This window comes from Anthonomus grandis, chromosome 2 (assembly GCF_022605725.1).
Source record: "Anthonomus grandis grandis chromosome 2, icAntGran1.3, whole genome shotgun sequence".
Classification (NCBI taxonomy): domain Eukaryota; kingdom Metazoa; phylum Arthropoda; class Insecta; order Coleoptera; family Curculionidae; genus Anthonomus; species Anthonomus grandis.
Window position 1 is genome coordinate 30869380 of NC_065547.1, and position 15500 is coordinate 30884879.

General features: G+C 34.5%; 2 protein-coding genes across 3 annotated transcripts in view; one reads left to right on the plus strand and one right to left on the minus strand.

Moving 5' to 3' along the window:
* LOC126748057 (1-phosphatidylinositol 4,5-bisphosphate phosphodiesterase classes I and II) overlaps nt 1–15500 on the minus strand; it is an 87398-nt gene that overhangs the window by 29092 nt on the left and 42806 nt on the right. For both annotated transcript variants that reach the window (XM_050457034.1, XM_050457046.1), the window contains exons 4-5: nt 3186–3371; nt 2776–3010 (exon numbers count right to left, since the gene is read on the minus strand). In XM_050457034.1, the coding sequence (XP_050312991.1) occupies nt 2776–3010; nt 3186–3371 (421 nt within the window). The remainder of the gene's footprint in view (nt 1–2775; nt 3011–3185; nt 3372–15500) is intronic.
* LOC126748058 (uncharacterized) lies at nt 8318–11451 on the plus strand. The gene is made up of 2 exons (XM_050457056.1): nt 8318–9504; nt 11314–11451. The coding sequence occupies exon 1, from the start codon at nt 8318–8320 to the stop codon at nt 9500–9502; it is 1185 nt and encodes a 394-aa protein (XP_050313013.1). The 3' UTR covers nt 9503–9504; nt 11314–11451.

Genomic DNA, 15500 nt, shown 5'->3' on the forward strand with positions numbered 1-15500 from the left:
GTACTCTGCCTCACACTAGCAGAAATGCAACTGAATATTTAAAAAACTTTTTCCTTGGACGGTGGACTAGACGCAGGATCGTAGTTTCTTGATTCCTCCGCTTACCAGACTTAAATCTCTTGGACTTTTACTTAAGGGGACCTATGAAGAACTTCGTGTATGCAGCGAAATAACATATCAGGACTAAACTGCTTAGTAAAATTAATAATATATATATGCGCTTCACTTAGGTCATAACCACCCTGTTATTTAAGAAGCTAGACTAAGCGTACAATGTAGGGGTTGACACTTTGAACAATTATTGTATACAGTTATTTTCTCAGTAGTATTAATTTTTTTTATTAAGGAAAAAGTCCATTCTTCACACTTTTCAATTTTTTTTTGTTAGATAAAATTGTTTTTCGGCATTATTGTATCCTTTGGCACAATAAAACTATTAAACTAAAAAAAAACATATCTTGGTATAGAAGCATTTGCGAGCCCATCTTCATAGGATATTTTCGACTCGATGAATTTACCTAGAGAACACGTAATGAAATTTTGTTCCTTACCTCGGGGGACATCCTGCATAGGGATTTTTAAATTTGATTTCAAATATCTTAAAAACTGTTAGGGTACCATAAAAGTATTATTAGAGTTTATCAGAGGAAATTTAATTATCTTTAACTTTTATGAAAGACCAAATTTCATATAATTAAAAGTAAGTGATGTATAAATCAAACTGTCCAGGTTAATTTCATAGGCCAGAACTGATTCTTACTCAATTTCAACCCAAGATGTCTTGATAACTATTAAACCAACACCGACGCTTTATAAAAGTTTTTTAAAAGCAATTTAATGTTGTTCAACTTTGATTCAATATAAAATTTCATGGGATTAAAAGCATCTGAGTTTTAAAACAAACTATCCAGAATCGATTTCCAAGCAATAATTGGCATTTACTTAATTTTATTCCAAGATACCTTGAAAATTATATTGTTCAGGCTGACGTTAGAGGTCAGAATTGATTTTTACTCAATTTTAACCCAAAATATCTGATAACCTGTTGAACTGACAGTTTGTGTGAAGTTTTATAAGAGTTTTTTAAAGCAAGTGTGATGCTATTCAACAATCAATGCTATTAACATAATTCAATATAAATTTAAAGGAAAAACAAATTTCTAGAATGACGTTTCAAGCAAGTTTTGACTTTTACTCAGTTTTATTCCAAGAACATGAAAACTATTAAATAGATATACAGGGTGTTCCTTAAAGACGTGCTAATATTTAAGGGGGATTCCTGGACCCATTTTAAGAAAAAAAGTTCCTATGAACATATGTCCTAAACGTCTTAACTTTTGAGATACAGGGTGTAAAACTTTTCAAAAAAAATCAGTTTTTTAACAATAACTTAAACAATATTGTATACATTTTTATGAAATTTGGTACATGCATTCTTTGCATCAAGACGCATTTTCTGATGTGCAAAAAATATATTTTATTTACCAGTGGCGTTTCTATAGGTCTTCTATTGAATATTTTTAGTGAAAAAAATACTACGCCATTGCTTTTTCTTAAAATAAAAATTATTTTTAAAATCCTCAATCACTTTTTAGCAAATTTGATCTCTTGGTTTTTTTTCGTCCGACGCATGGTTGTTGCTTAAAAAAATTAAAACCATTTTACTTCCCTAAAAACCCAGAATCTTTGAGCAATAAGAAACAATAATAGGAGACTCCTCGACTTTATTTGCGTTAAATAAAGACGCGTTACGGTACTTTTTTACTCCCATTTACTTTTTAAACGTTACGTTAAAAACATGAGTATTTCTTAAATTATTTATTTTTTTTTAACTTTTCATATTTATTAAACTATTCATACTACTTTATTTTAAGAAAAAGCAGTGGCGTAGTATTTTTTTCACTAAAAATATTCAATAGAAGACCTGTAGGGACGCCACTAGCAGAGAAAATTTTTTGCACATCAAAAAATGCGTCTTGATGCATAGAATACATGTACCAAATATCATAAAAATGTTTACAATATTGTTTAAGTCATTATTAAAAAACTGATTTTTTTAAAAATTTTTTTAACACACTGTATCTCAAAAGTTAAGATGTTTAGGACATATGTTCATAGGAACTTTTTTCTTAAAATGGATCCAGGAATCACACCCTTAAATATTAGCATGTCTTTAAGGAACACCGTGTATAAGATTTTTAAGAATTACTTAAGAAAAAAATTCAAAGCATTTAGAGTAATTAAGATACAAAGCAAACTATCGAGTTTGACGTTATAGCCCAGTACTGATTTTTACCCAATTTTTATCAAAGATATTAAAAAAAAATTAATAGGCTTAAAAGTATGTGAAAGATCAAGCAAATTGTCTAGATTGAGGCTAGAACTCAATCTTCATCAAAATATCTTGAAAACTCTTAAGCTGGCACAAAACTTTTTGAAACATTCTATAAACGATTAAAAGTTTAACGTCCTGATAGGATTAAAATTTGAAGTCCTAAACCTGCGACACTTGCTTTCCAGTCTATAAATCCGAGTGAAATATTAAAAAACTACCTCAACAAAAATTACAGAGTAATTGACGGACAAATACATATGACCTTGGATTTGACCTTATTGAAATTGTCACTTTTTAAGGTGATTTAAACGTGGAAGTCATTTTCTTAAATCAAACTCAATGGATGCGCTGACCTTGAGATTATTGTTCAAAGTTATTTGTTGGTCATTTCAAACTCGCCACGCTCTCTATAAGAGGCTTAAGCTTCTTGTGGCACTCACTTTGGTGGCAGCAATAATATTATTATCCTCAGAAAGCAGGTATCGCAGAAATCCATTGAAACTGAGCTGTCCCTTCTGAGCCATGTACTTGTTGGGCTCGTGCTGCTCGATGACGTCACGGGCACGGGCAGTGTCCGCGTACGGATACAAAATTTCATTTAGTCGTGGGTCTCGTTGAGTCTTATTCAGAAATTCCACGAATTGTTCGGCGGTCATATATTTCTTTGTGCCAACGCTAAAAGGTGAAAAGAAAATTTTATTTAATATAATTTAAATGTAGAGCCTGATCAGAGGGCACGACAATATTAACAAAAATAAAAAAGTAGATCTCAACAGGATTCGAACTCGCGACCATTAAGTGTAAAGTAATTGAGCTATCTTTAATTCTTTTCTCTTTGTTGTATACTTACAATTCGTTGAAAACCTTCTCGACCTCCGACCTGGTGGTCAGTTGCACGTAAAACTTGAAAAAGTCTTCAAAAGTGAACTTTGACAGACTGATGGTGTCGTTTTTGCCATAAGGTAAGCCCAAGCCGCTGAGGACAGTCTCTAGGCGCTTCTTGTCGTCTCTGCTCTGCGCACACAGTTTTATTAAGCTAAAAAAGACAGAAATGATCAATTACTTTTTGTTTAAATATGAAAATGCTATCCTTTTTTTTGATACCTTCAGTTAATAGATTATAATTTCTTGATTTTATAAATACCAAATACAATATTTTATTGTTTCCCAGATATTCGCCTTTGATCTTTTAATTTCCCGATCAGTCCTGGTACAAAAATGATTAATTTAAATTCGACATAACTCGATAACGAAATGAGATATTTATCTCAAGTTTTGGGTTGCCAAAATCAGTATTCAAATCTCTATGCAATCAAACGATGGGCGTGCTCTAAATAATATCAATCAGTTAATAATCTAAAAGCGTCTTAAATTCTGAAACATTACTGGGTGACGTAAAATTAATAGGGTCTAAAGCCATATTTTAGCGAGTAAGCGTCTTACTCGGTTGCCTCACAATGTCTTAGGCGTTATGTCATCATATGGTTGCGCTCGAATGACGTCATGTCTAACAGCTGTCAGAAATATCTACGAGGCAAATCAAAGATGGCTGAACATTGGTTATGCGCATACAGTGAGAGCCAAAAGTCCGGAATAAATTCATTTAAAATTCAGGGCTATGTTCAAAAAAAAAACGCTCGGACACGTCGATTTTTATTTTTAACTGCGGGTTTTCTTACTATAATTTTATGTATACAGGGTGGTCCAAAAACAAGTTACGACCATCAACTTTAATTTTTGAAATGGAAATACCTATTTTTTATTATGTATTCTTAAAGAACAGTAAATTCTAGACATGTCTTGTCTCCAAGTGTTTTGCCTAATTTTGTTAGTTTTTCTTGTAACTGGGTGAGTTTTACTAAGTCTCAGCTTTAGTTTACCACCTACGCAGTCAACTGGTGAGGTTTTTTGAGTTGATATTACCTAAGTAATACGTTTAAAGCACTTAAAAGCTCTAATACGTCGGCGATCCCAGTTTGGACTTTGAGACGTGGAGCAGTTCCGGACTTAGGATTATGACTAACAGAAGGAAATTTATTAGTTGCGGCAAGTGCAATCGTAACTTAACTAAGTTGCAATATAAGATCCAATGTGCTGGAACGTGTTCCAGATGGTTCCACAAAGACTGCTCTTGACTTAGTGCAGCTGAGTTCTCCGCCTATAAACTACGTCAGACAACTCAAAAATGGGCATGTGTTGATTGCTTAGCTGCTGATCTTTCGTCGAATATAAGAAGAAACAGCACTGTGACAAACAGAAGAAGCACGCTATATGAAATCCCGGAGGTACATACTAATGCACTCGGCTTTGAAGACCTGTTTGACCTACAAAATCCATCTAACCTTGACATCATGAGGGCGGTAAAGGGAATGTTTGAAGAGCTGAAAAACTCAGTGTCTTTTAATAGTTCTCTGATGGAAAAGCTTCAGAAAACAGTTGAGACTCTTTCAAATGATAACAAAGAGCTAAAGAAAGAACATGACCTTTTAATAGGTCATGTTCCTTGCCTACTACCTACCCTGTTGACACTAGCTAGCTAGTGTCAACTGGGTGCACTTAGGGCAAAAAGTGCCACCTTGGTGCTCCAACGGATTACACAAACCTGCACTAATTACACTAATGGCTTGTAAATTTTGCCCTGGTTTCGCACTCGTGCAACATTTTTTCCCCAATGGATTTCGCATTAGTTTAAATCGAGTAAGTTTAAATCTTAGACGAGGAAAGGGAGGAGAGGCTGGCTTTTTTCCCTCGTCTCGTCAAATCCAGTTCAAATAGGAAAGCGTTGTTGCCACATGTCAACAACGTGTACGTATTGAGTTTTAGATCTAAGTTGCGAGATGACGAACAAAAAATCCTATTTATGCAACTGAAATCTTTGTCCAAAAAAAAAGTAGGAACTGAAAATAAGTCGGTAAGGTTCAGCCGGTCGTGTATTGTTGCCAGATGCCATTAACCAAAAATCTTATTTATGGAACTATATTGTTAAATACGTTTGCTATATTATGCTCTATATATTGTTCTGCTAGCAAAACGTAGGTTAAGCTTTCGAAGAATAAACTTAATTCATAAATAAAAAATATCATAAATTCCTCTTCCTTTGTCATATTTTGCTTAAATTTGAGTGTGACATTTAATAGAGGCGAAAAATGTATTGACGTTCCCGGTTAGAAAACAAAATGGAGGCTTGTTTAACTAAAAGTTTCTTTATGGTTCTTAACCCTGGAATGCTACACTTATTTCCGACTTTGCATCTGCTACACAGAGGTACAACCGTACCCCAAATAAAACACGTCGTATTTTAGAAAAACGAAAAATTTATTCACTTATAGAAAAATAATAACTTAAACCGAGTCTCTAAGAACACTTTTAACGCACATCCATAATAAAATGTTCATGCGGCACATACTGAGCATATTTTTTTTTGATGCTGCAAACACACGAACTTTTTGCATACAGCACAGCTTACTCTCGATTTTCGATCCTCTCTTCTGGGACAAAGCACACACCTACCCACTGTTGTTATAAGCCTAGTAGGTACTTCTTCTGAAGTGGTTATCTTGAGGACCCTACATATAATTTTACGGAGTTCGCGCCTCAAAGTTGGAGCTTCCAAACGACTCATCATGTGCGGTCTGACCAGGTCAAGGGCAAGCTTCTTGAGGTATTCTCTCCTCTGCTTTACAATTTCTTTATTCACGGCACCAGAGCCACGCAAAAGAATCATTGAATTATATCCCAGAATATCCAACAAATTATAAAACAGACATAATGGCCAGCGATATGTTTTTCTACCAGTAGAATGAGTGTGGTACAACTGGTCTAAAGTATCCACTCCTCCTTTTGTAGAATTATAAAATTGAATAATTTCTGGTGGTCGTGAATGGCTCATCACCTTTTTCGTACATTGTCGAAAGCATAATTACTGCTTTTTTAGCACTCTTGGGTGGATAGTATGATAACAGTGTCAGATGTCCACTGTAGCAAAACATGGCACAATTTTGATTCCTTTCTTTGAGTTCCAAAAACGACTCAGGAATTTCTTTTTTATTTCCGCTCATAGTACCAACAATGGTAATTTTCCTCTCCAAAAGATGTTTCGCGGTCTCAATAGAAGTAAACCAGTTATCCATGGTCAAGTTCCTATTTGTTCCTTAGACAGAACTGGTTAGCTTATTACAGTAATTCTGACCTACAGGAACATCAGTTGGTGTGGAACCTTTTCCTATATAAATTTCAGCATCAAGTGCAAAGGTGTTTTGGCATCACAGGACAACACAATTTTGATTAATTATTTATTGGGCTTTAAAGGGATGTACATTTTAAAAGGACATCGCCCTCTAAAACCAACCAATTGTTCATCAATTGTAATATATTCTGAAGGAGTATATAGGTTTTTCATTTTAACGATTGACCTCTCAAATACCTCTCGAAAAGCTGCAAGCTTATCAGTTTCTTTTCTTTCAGCTCTGGACTGATTATCATCAAAGCGAAGACAGTTTATCAAAAACCTGAAACGTGCCTCGGGCATGATAGCACGGAATATTGGAATTCCTGTGTCTTTATCAAATAGTTCCTTGGTCAAAACTCCGGCCATTTTCATAACACCGGCATAATAAAACAGCCCGAAAAGTGCTTGGAGTTTAATGCTGTTTGTATCCTTAGTCCAAGAGGGTCTCTTACCTACTGGCGTAATAACAGGTGCATCAGTATCTTGGTCATCGTTCTTATTTAAATATTTCAATCGTTGAACTTGGATCTCGTTATTAGTATATTGGGTAATTTTATCGAGATTTTCTTGAGTGAAACATAATTTCCAAGCTTCAGTTCCCGATGTTATATGTTTTGCTTCGTTTTTGTTTCCAGGTAAATGCAAAACCAGATTTCGTTTTGGTGTACGATGAATTGCGCCTTTCTTACCTCACCACATAAACCCATTTTTACCCCTTAATTTGGTAGGCACTGGTAAAATTTCCATCATATCTCTGTTGATCGCCTGTATTTCTGCCAATGGTATATTGTCATCTTCCGAATCTGTATCAGATGGAAAGGTATACTGAGTCTGTTCTGGTGCAATAAAAGAATTAAGATTGATTTGATTGTCGCGTATTTCATCCTCTTCTGGCTTCTCTCTAAAATCAGGTATAACGGCATCTTCCTCCTCGCTGTCATCCGAAAAACTGTCTGAATCAGATTTCTCTGTGAAGAATGCGATGAATTTCTCCGACATCTTCAGGCTTTGTTAGGTCGAAGAACTTTTTCTGCCCAGCCATTATTCGTGCAGCCTAAGAAAATCAATAATAACTTAAAAATCAAAGAAAAATATAATAACTTAAAAAAAAACTAAAATATTTTCAAACTATTATAGACATATTTTAGAAATATTTTTCAAAAAAAAGATACTTACTCATATAATAATAATCACCAAAATCTACTGAGAAGCGCAATAATCACAGAGTATATTTAACCTAAACTGCTACACTGGGGTACGCGCTAACCCCAAATATCACAAATCTCGAAAAGAAAAAACCATGTGCCAATGTCAATTGTCGCACGCGAACTGACTTGCCGCGTCTTGAAACTAATAAGACGTCGGCGTTCGGTCCCCCGCCCACTTCTATTTAACTTGAGATATGATTAATGATGGGGTACAAATGTACCCCAAGTATCATTCCAGGGTTAAATAAAAGTTTTAATTATTCTCTTTTGAAATGTCTTAATTATATTTCGGCGCTTCATTCTTCATAGATTACTATGCAATTATTCACTATGTAGTACCGCTTCCGGTGCTAGGTGGCGCCAAGTGTAAAAGTCAGATAAATTTATCTGACAGGTCTCCTACTTACCGACACGGCTGTCAGCCAACACTTTCGTTTTTGGCGCTTGGGTGGTAACAAGTGAATTTTTCCACAAATAAATTTCAGCTCAAATCCGAGGAGTAAGTTGTAATTTTAAGTAATAACGTTATTAATTTCTTTCAGCATAATGGGAAAGGGTTCAAGGAACCGAAACAGGTCAGTTTCTGGCTCCGATTCAAGGGAGTCAGCGCTGGCTTTCCATGACCTCGACTCCCGTATGAAGCGTATTGAGCAATTCATACTTAAAACAACACGTGGAAATACTAAATCTAGAGGCAGGCCAAAAAGAAGCCGATCTAGATCATCTGACTCGTGTTCAGAACATCCAGCGCGTCCTCGAAGACGCGACTGGATTTCGCGGAGCCCTGACTCGAGTGAGCAGGAGCCCCGAACCCCTATCCATCCACGTAAGAGGTATAGGCGTCTAGACTCGAGTGAGCTGGACCAACCTAATCATAGATCTTCCAAGATCACCGAGCAGGTGCAAGTGCACAGCAAAACAATAGACCCTGAGGTGGACAATAGAGAGGAGATCCTAGTCATCCACCCAGACAAGGATACAGAACAGTTTCTAACTCTGAAAGATGACATTCTTGAATGCTTGGGCACAGACCCCAATGACATTATAAGCGAGGGCATTGAACTACACCCAGCCCTGGTTTCTAGATGGTCTAACATAATTAAATGCGGCCTAGATAAACAAGAAAGACTAGATCTAACTAAAAAATATCTTGTACCCAAAAATTTAAAAACCTTAGAAGCCCCAGATCTAAATGAGGAGATTCTAAAAATTCTATCACAAGACACATTAAAAAAAGATAAGTATTTAGCTATCATTCAATCTCAGTTAGGAGCTTCTTTAGCAGCCTTGGGTTCATCGTTAAATAAAATCCTAGGTCAAGAAAATAATGATCAACTTAAAGCCATTATAACTGAACTATCAGATACTGGCAAATTACTAACTGATTTACATCATTATGTATCAATATCTACGAGATATGTTATCATACCATCCCTAGATGATTCCCTTCGGCAAGTGGTGGTCAAAACGACCCCAGACTCTAAGTTATTTGGTTCTGATTTTGCAGATAAAATTAAAACTGCAAGAGATTTAGAAAAAAACAGTAGAGATTTAAAAGCCACAAAATCTGGTTTAACAAGAAATCCCAGAAGAGCTGTTCAAGAGGCAGACCATTTAAACTGGAGAGGCCCGTCTCGTTCCTCGATGAAGTTCAGACATCAGGGGCAAAAACCTCAGCAGAATGTGACCTACAGGCACAGACCAACAAGACCAGCAAGACAGAAATATTAAAGGTTAGTATCTTAGCAGGTCGTCTCAAGGCTTTTTCACATCGTTGGTACATCTTAGACCCTAATCCCTTAGTTTTAAATTGGATAAAAGGGTACAAAATTGATTTTAACGGCAATTTCACAATGTCATCAAAAACATATGCTCAGAGGTTTAATAACATTGAAAAAACTCAATTAAGTCAGGTAATCAATGACATGTTAATCTCAGGTGCAGTTAGCCTATGTAAGAGCATTAAAGGACAATTTTTGTCACCTATTTTTTTGATTAAAAAACCTAATGGCAAAAAAAGATTCATACTTAATTTAAAGAGATTAAATGTACATATAAAAAAGAATCATTTTAAAATGGATGACTGGCGAACAGCTGTAAAATTAATGCAAAGGAATTGGTTTATGTCAACCATAGACTTGAAGGATGCATACTACCTAATTCCTATGCATCAATCTAGTAAAAAATATCTCAGATTTAAATTTAATGAAAAACTTTTTGAATTCAACTGTCTTCCATTTGGGTTGTCTAGTGCACCATATATATTTACCAAGGTTATGAAGCCAGTTGTCTCATATTTACATAAAAGGGGCATATGCTGTGTTATTTACCTTGATGATCTATTAATTTTGTCCAAAACAAAAGAACAAAATAGACAGGATTCTTTTAGATGTTTAGAACTTTTAAAATATCTTGGTTTTCTGATTAATGATAAAAAGAGCTCATTAGAGCCACAAACAAGATGTCGCTTTTTGGGATTTATACTTGATTCTAGACAATTTTCTATAGAATTATCTCTTGAGAAAGGGTTAAGAATTATTAGGAAGATAAAAAAATTTAAGACACTCACCTTATGTAAAATTAGTTTTTTTGCCCATTTAATTGGTTTATTAGTTTCTACCCTCCCAACCCTAAAATATGGCCTTCTATATCTTAAAAATTTAGAAAAAGAAATATTATTTGCCCTCAAAGTATCAAATCAAAACTATGATTCCTATATGAAAATTAATCCAAGTATTATTGCTGAAGACCTTAATTGGTGGATTGATAACATTCCAAAGGCTAGGCAAAATATTCGAGAAGATACTTATTCCTTAGAAATTTACACAGACTCTTCAAGTTCTGGCTGGGGTGCTTACTCAGGAGGGGAGGAGACACATGGGTTTTGGGGCGAGGCAGAGAAAAAGAACCATATTAATTTTTTAGAGCTCCTCGCAGTATATTATGGGCTAAAATGTTTTGCTTTTAAATTAAGATCTTGTAATGTTTTACTTAGAATAGATAATGTCACAGCAATATTTTACATAAATCATATGGGTAGTGTAAGAAACCATTTATTAAATAAAGTAGCCCAAAAGATCTGGAAATGGTGTGAACAAAAAGATATATGGATTCATGCTTCATATATCTCGACTGATCATAATTTGGCTGATAAAAGCTCCCGCATAACAAGTCCAGGCACTGAATGGGAACTATCCAAAGCTGCCTTTCAGTTGATTGTTAAAAGGTTTGGGAAACCATCAATTGACCTGTTTGCCTCAATCATCAATAAGAAATGTGAAAGATATATATCTTTAAACAAGGATCCAGCCTCTTGTGCAGTAGACTCTTTTACAGTTTCATGGAGGGGGGAATTTTTTTATGCCTTTCCTCCATTCTCACTAATATTACGAGTTATTAAAAAGATTATTAATGATAGGGCTGAAGGGATTCTAATTGTACCAGACTGGCCAGGTCAGGCATGGTATCCTACTTTTATAGCTCCTTACTATAGAATCAATAATTCTTGGTCCAGACAGTAATTTGATTACATCTCCTTTTAGGGAACCATTCCCCATAGCAAACCTTACCCTGGTTGCAGGGAAATTATCAGAGAGGCTTATCGACTGAGGAAAGTACCAGAAGAATGCATGGATGTCATGGTGGAATCCCTTTCTACCACAACACAAAAACAGTATGACACGGCCTATAGGTCCTGGTGGAAATATTCTGTAGAGAGGAATATTCCTGTATTCAAGGCAACACCCACTCAAGTGATACAGTTTTTTCAATTCCTTTTTAAACAAAGAGGTTTTAAATATGGGTCATTTAACAATTTCCGTTCGGCCTTGGCATTAATAATGCCAGGCAGTTTAGGTAAACACCCCTTAATAAAAAGGTACATAAGAGGCATTTCAAAACTACGTCCACAGACTCCTAGATACAATATAACTTGGGATCCCCAGGTACTACTAAATTACCTCAGAAATCTTCACCCTAATGAAATTTTATCTCTTGAGTTGCTCTCAAAAAAGTTGATATCTCTTTTGGCTTTAATTACGGCCCAACGTTTTCAAACATTTGGCCTAATTAAAGTAGAAAATATAATTTTCACAAATGAAGCTGAGGTTCTTATTTTTATCTCTGATGCTATAAAGACCTCTGGCCCAAATAAGAGTCAACCTTGTCTTCAATTTAAAACATTCACTGAACAACCTGAGCTCTGTTTAGTTTCAGCATTAATGCAGTATATCGACAAGACAGCCACCTTACGGAAGATAAACAATGAATACCTTTTTATTTCATATTCTGCTCCTTTTAATAGAGTTTCTAGTCAGACATTAAGCAGATGGGTAAAGGACTCCTTAACAAAAGCTGGAATCAACACAAATATTTTCTCAGCTTACTCTATTAAACATGCCTCAACATCCTCAGCATTCAAGAGAGGTGTACCTATAAATTTCATCCGTAAAACTGCAAGCTGGACAGAAACTTCAGATACTTTTGCTAAGTTCTACAACAGGCCTATAGTTAAGACAACGGACAACATTGCAGAGGTACTAATCAATAGCAGAAGAAAAGTTACCCTATAGGTGTGTTATTGTGATTTGTGCACGTTTCTATTATACTATTTTTGTTTGAATCACTATGTTGCATTAACTGTTTTCTTGTACTTCAACAATCATTTTCATTTAGGAAGTATATAGGAAAACATTAGGGTAGAATATTTATTTAATTTTCTAAAAGAAAGTAGAATTTTGTTAAAGTTTTGTAAGCAAACTGTTAGTGGATTTTGCTAAATGTATGAACACCTGAGTCTAGGAATAAAAGTTATAACTAGATATAAGAATGTGTTATTATCCGCAAGAATTTTCTAAAGTCTGACCAACAAACAAAATAAATAAGACTTTAAACAACTACATAGTGAATAATTGCATAGTAATCTATGAAGAATGAAGCGCCGAAATATAATTTATCGATCAAACGAACTTTAGGAAGTTCGATCGAAATTATATGAGGCGCTTCATTCGAATAGATTACTACCCACCCAGAATTCAAACAATGAATAATTATTTATTGTATAATAATTAGGATTTAATTCATAAATCCCCCTTCCCTATTATTTTGTTTCTCGGTTAATCTTTAAACTTAGTGATGGCTGACAGCCGTGTCGGTAAGTAGGAGACCTGTCAGATAAATTTATCTGACTTTTACACTTGGCGCCACCTAGCACCGGAAGCGGTACTACATAGTGAATAATTGCATAGTAATCTATTCGAATGAAGCGCCTCATATAATTTCGATCGAACTTCCTAAAGTTCGTTTGATCGATAAATGAAATCCTTAAAAGTGAAGACATTTTGTACCTTTGACAACATATGCGGGTTCCTCTTGGTACTTGCAAAACTTAGGATATTTACTGTTAATATAATTAGAAAAGTACATATAATTTGATATTAACAAAAAAAAAATAGGTTTGGCAACAGTGCAGGTCCGCCTCGATGTTTTTAATTAAATATTTGCGCATTTTTACCTTTTCTTAATATTTAAGTTTTGGGCAAAATGTTTAGGAATGTAATAGGATTTTATAGCAGTATACTTTTTTGTTTCTTTCAGAATGTGTTGTTTATTTTTGATATATTTATTGATCTGGTAGGAAAATTTCTTCAATGTTCGTTTCTTTGAATAAATTTTTCTGTAGATCTGTTATGTGGCTTTTCTATTAAGCTTTGTAATAATACACATTCCATATATGAATAAATAATGGTATAAAATTAAAAGCAATTCTTAGATTTGCTTTAAACATCCACATAGTAAAAGTAATCTAGAGAACGAAGCACGAAAGCAATATAATTAGTGATCAAATGAACTTACCTGTGTGAAGTTCGATCGTAATTATATGCTAAGAACTTCGCTCGAAGAGATTACGCCCTCTCACCTCTTCAAAAGTCAGTTTTTTCACAGAACATCCCCCTTTAAAAATGAAACTGAATGGAACGAATGTGTCGAGTTGTTTTAAGTAGTCCGCTCGATCGAAAGATGGCGCGGCACGTCATCGATTTGCCGTACATTACAGAAGCTGTTTTGCGATTTGCTTTAACAAAATTTGAATCGTTAAAAGCAGTGGCGGCTTTTCAGGGACGACAGAGACCCAATCAAATTTAATAAATAATAATTCTCAATTTTAATAAATTAAATAAATAGTAACTGAGTAAATACAACCATCATAAATTGAGTTATTGCATTTTTAAATTAAAAACTAAATATTTGTTTACAAATTTTATGACATAATTATGAATTTTCTATAAATTCCTATAATAATACCTACTTCTATTTAAAAATTTGGAATTGCGGAATGACAAGGTCTAAGGCCCCTGTCATTTTTGCTGTGATCCGAGACGGAAAAAAGAATTGAAGTAAACGCGAATTATTAGAGGGTAGGAAACCCAACATACATGTTAAATTGCGTGCATATGGCAGATACGGCAAATGATTTAAGCTGCCTAGGGATGCAACGATACTATCGATACTTTAGAAGTATCAATACATTCTTAAAATATCGAGTGCTTTTTATACTCGTTACTTTTTTTCTTGAATCGAGTAGGTATCGATACTATTTATCTATCGAGTAGGTACCGATACTTAAATAAAAATAACTTCTACAGAAGCGACATCTTTTGTAAACAGAGTAATTTGAATTTAAAAAAGAAGTAGATAAATGGACCGTTTTATTTTATATCTTTTTTTTCTCGCACAAAGGTCTGTAAATAATGCTGGTGGGAACCGGAACACGTTCACAGTTATATGATTCGAAAAATGTGGTAGACAGTGACGTCATTCGGGATAAACTTATCTAGTTGTCTAGTTTGCAGTTTCTTTTTCTTTTTTTATAATGGCCCAAAATCTAATTTAGTTCTAGCAAATAGGATATTTAAAATATAAAATTAGGAACAATCCTTCGATATTTTTACTCAAAAATTTGTATGGTGCAGTCCGTGCAGTAGGACCGTAAAGGATCTTATTATGCACGCGCACGCCGGAAGTTGCCGTTCGATTACCCGACGATAGAAACGCAACTTCGAGCGGAATGCGAAATGCCTGCACGTCAGAGATGTCACTATCATAACTGTCATAACATGTCACTACGTCAGCAAGAAAGATTGCTTATGTTTCTGGGATTTACCGAATTATTGTGGCTGGTGTTTTTTTCCTACTTCCTACTTGTAAGTTGTGATAAAAGTGATTTGTGATAAACTAGTATTTAGCATAATTTAGCAGGATTTAAAAGAAGGTAAGAATAAAAATAGAAAGGTACATCTAACAATCTAGTAAAATAAATAAATCATTGTAATGTAGTAGATAAGTAGGGTAAATAAGTAATTACAAACAGATAATTGTGTTTTCAGAAATTGATCTTGCGTATCATGCCGCCTGCGTCTAAACAAAAAAGTGGATGTTGGATGTATTTCAACAAGGTAAATACATCGTCTGTATCTTGCAAAAAATGTTTGAAGGTCATAAAAACAGCTGCAAATACATCGAATATGCTTAAACATTTAAAGGTAAGATTTGTCATACTTTTTGGAGTTTTTATTGGTCAAATGTAAATCTAAAAACTGTCAGAAATAGACCCTGTTTTTAACCAACTTCATAAAAGAATCATTGGAGGTTGCATTCGCCAATATATCAAGAAAACAGTGATTAGAATATAATGTAGAAATTTTAAGATAAATTTAATTTTAGGTACATG

Coding starts and splice junctions, on each gene's coding strand:
- LOC126748058 (XM_050457056.1), top strand. CDS start 8,318: ATGGGAAAGGGTTCAAGGAACCGAAACAGGTCAGTTTCTGGCTCCGAT.